Source organism: Frankliniella occidentalis, unplaced genomic scaffold (genome assembly GCF_000697945.3).
Source record: "Frankliniella occidentalis isolate FOCC.00 unplaced genomic scaffold, Focc_3.1 Scaffold68, whole genome shotgun sequence".
Lineage (NCBI taxonomy): Eukaryota > Metazoa > Arthropoda > Insecta > Thysanoptera > Thripidae > Frankliniella > Frankliniella occidentalis.
This window is the reverse complement of record NW_026267198.1, coordinates 43,485-46,264: the sequence shown is the minus strand read 5'-3', so window position 1 is coordinate 46,264 and position 2,780 is coordinate 43,485. Positions and strand designations below refer to the sequence as shown.

The 2,780-nt window shown below is 45.6% G+C and overlaps 1 protein-coding gene across 1 annotated transcript in view; it reads left to right on the top strand.

The window, feature by feature from the left end:
• The window catches only part of LOC113210343 (uncharacterized), a 28,004-nt gene that overhangs the window by 15,294 nt on the left and 9,930 nt on the right, over positions 1 to 2,780 (top strand). Inside the window, exon 4 of the mRNA XM_026428299.2 lies at positions 1,309 to 1,626. Coding sequence (XP_026284084.1) covers positions 1,309 to 1,626 — 318 coding nt within the window. The remainder of the gene's footprint in view (positions 1 to 1,308; positions 1,627 to 2,780) is intronic.

Below are 2,780 nucleotides of genomic sequence, written 5' to 3'. Positions count from 1 at the left end.
CGCATGGGCCCCGGCCTCAGCACTGCGTTGCGAGCCCCTGGTTCAAAGCATGCATCACTCCAAAATGCATGATGACGGTGCGACAACGAGTAATCCGTGGTTATGTTGCTGAGGCAGCATTGGTACTTCCCCGTCGATGCCCTACCGTATTTTAAAAATACACAGTCAAAGCAACATTAACATTGTTCGCCAAAACTATACATATTAAGAAAGCGTTTCATGTAAGTAGTTACGACTTTAACGAATTCCAGTCGTGGAGTTGCCTGGAAGCAGATCATTAGGGCAGGAGAACAAGAAGCGAACACTGGTATGAGAAATTGAGCCGCTAGCCAATCAGTGCTAAGCATGCATTAGCGGCACTCACCCTGGATTGGTCATCGCCCCAATTTTACATTCTATTTCCGATATTCTTGTTCTTCTTTCCCGATCGTCTGCTCCAGGCAAATCCTCTTTATACGATACACGAGCGACATACTGGGGTGTAGAATAGTAGGAAGTCATGGTTACAGATCCCTTATATCAGCAGGTGGTGTGGTATCGGAGTGGATAGGACAGCAGGTCAGGAGGCTTGATGGGAGGGTTCGTGGGTTCGAATACTCTGATATGCGCTTTTTTCATCCACACATCGACGTCGACAGTACGTCGATTTCTGGACCATATAGAGGTCGAATCGACGAAGTAAATCGACGGACTGTCTGTCTCACTTGCAACGGAGGTATAGCCACTAGTATGAAATTGCACTAGTCTGAAAATTAACACGCCCGTTTTCTGCTTAAACACGAAATGTACACACGCTTTCCGAGATCCGACAATTTTGTCGTGTTCTGCACATACAATTTCGAGAGAAATCGCTTCTAGACCATGCCAATCGTGGCAATGTGGACAAATAGAACATTTGCGAATAGATAATTCAGAATTTTGAAAAGTTTCACTACAATTGCCTTTAACCGGTGTCCGCACGGCCAGAGGGAATGCTGCTCGAGCCAAATCGTTCAGAGTGGACCCTTGAACAAATGTGCAAAGCTTAAACGATGAGTCAATAAGTGCAATATCCGAGCCTTTTTCAGTTAAAAGCGGACAAGGAGCCCGCTATGTCGGGTTCCATCCGCACCGGCGGTAGAAATTTTCAACCATCTCTTTCTCACTCGGACTTTCTAGCCTGACAGGTACAGCTTACTTTCGTCAAATAAAATAAAGATCAAGTTTCCAAATAATTCGCTTTTGTAATCCCATTTTTTTTATCCCTATTGTTGCGTGTTTGGCTGTGCCATTTATTAGCTCTTACATAAGGTGGCGTTTGATTTATAGGTAGAGGCCAGCAAGCTGTTTAAACGCACGCGCCAGGGCTACGGAGTCGCCCACATTTACGGCATTGCTGCCTCTATCAGTCTGGTGCTGCCCGTCGTCCTGCAGGGTAAACTCATTCTGGAAATGTGGCCCTGGTTCGATGGCGAGCTAGGTGTCTGGCTCGGCATGGTGCTCCAGGCTGCCACCGGGTACCCAGCAGCAGCCCCATGTTTCCTATGCATTGTGATCACCATATCAATGAGCGAGACGCTACGAATGCTCTGCCTAATAGTCGCCACACAGCTAAGAGCGGCGAAGACAACGTTGCAGGTTCAACAGGTATATCTTCTTGCCTATTCAACCAACAGGCCGCCCTTTCACCCAACAAAGATGCTAGCTTCATTTCACTCCGCACTCGACGGTTTCGGGTTGATTTATCACAAATCCAGATTTAGTGTAGTTCTTTGAAATCCGGGAATCGTTTCTCGAAAACAGGTAAAGGGTGAAGAGTGTAATCTGGATTTGAGCCACAGTTGGTGCAGCGTTGCCGGATAGAGATGTTCGGTCTGCTCAAAAGGTCTATTGTAAGAAATGTGACGCAATTCACATTATAGAGCGACTTGAACCTATTTCGGATCAAATTATGGTATTCCTGGCATATACCTAAGCCCACAGGTTTTAGAACAATCCCGTAGGGACAGACTAGAAGGTTAGATGTGCCACAAAATAACGCATTTTCGTTGTGTCCGTGAGTGCACTCGTTTCGGAGATATCGCAGTTTGAGCATGGTCGTGACCCAAAATACGGACATACGAACCTGTTTCGGATCAGCTTTGAATCAAGATTTTGATATTGTCGTCTTGTAGACTGGCAGTAGTTGGCTCTAGAAGCAAACAAGATTTTGGTCCCCAGTCCACGGGGTCTTTGAATTATTGCCTGAACCGCATGTGCACCTAATTCGAATCAAATGAAACTAGGGTAGGTGATACAGTTATGGGACGGTTAAGCGCACACTTTCGTTTGAAGCAGCGCTGTGCATCTCTCGATTAAAGATGAGACGTACCTATGGGCTCATGGGCTAGTTGAAGGTTCGAACTAAAGGTTACCACTCTAGTTTGACTAAGAATTCAACGCCTTACGCCCTTTAGGTTGGTTCAAAGTCAGAGGTCGAAAAACACAGTTATTGGACGGCTGGAGACAGTTATTGGACGGCATGTCACAGTTATGGGACACTTGCAATTTTTCCATCTAAAAGACCTAAGACGCGGGGGTTTCGGTATTTTTCTATGTTTTTTGTATTAGTACGTCTACAGCTCACAGGTCTTTATGCACTCGCACCCCCACCGACGTTTCCAACCCCATCCTACGCCTTTTAAACCTTGTTCAATGTTAATTTATAACAAATCACAAATCATTAATCATTCTCTTTTTCGAGCCAAATTGAACGTCACATTTTTTTGTAGGCTTACAATATGACCCCACCCGCTTTGCCC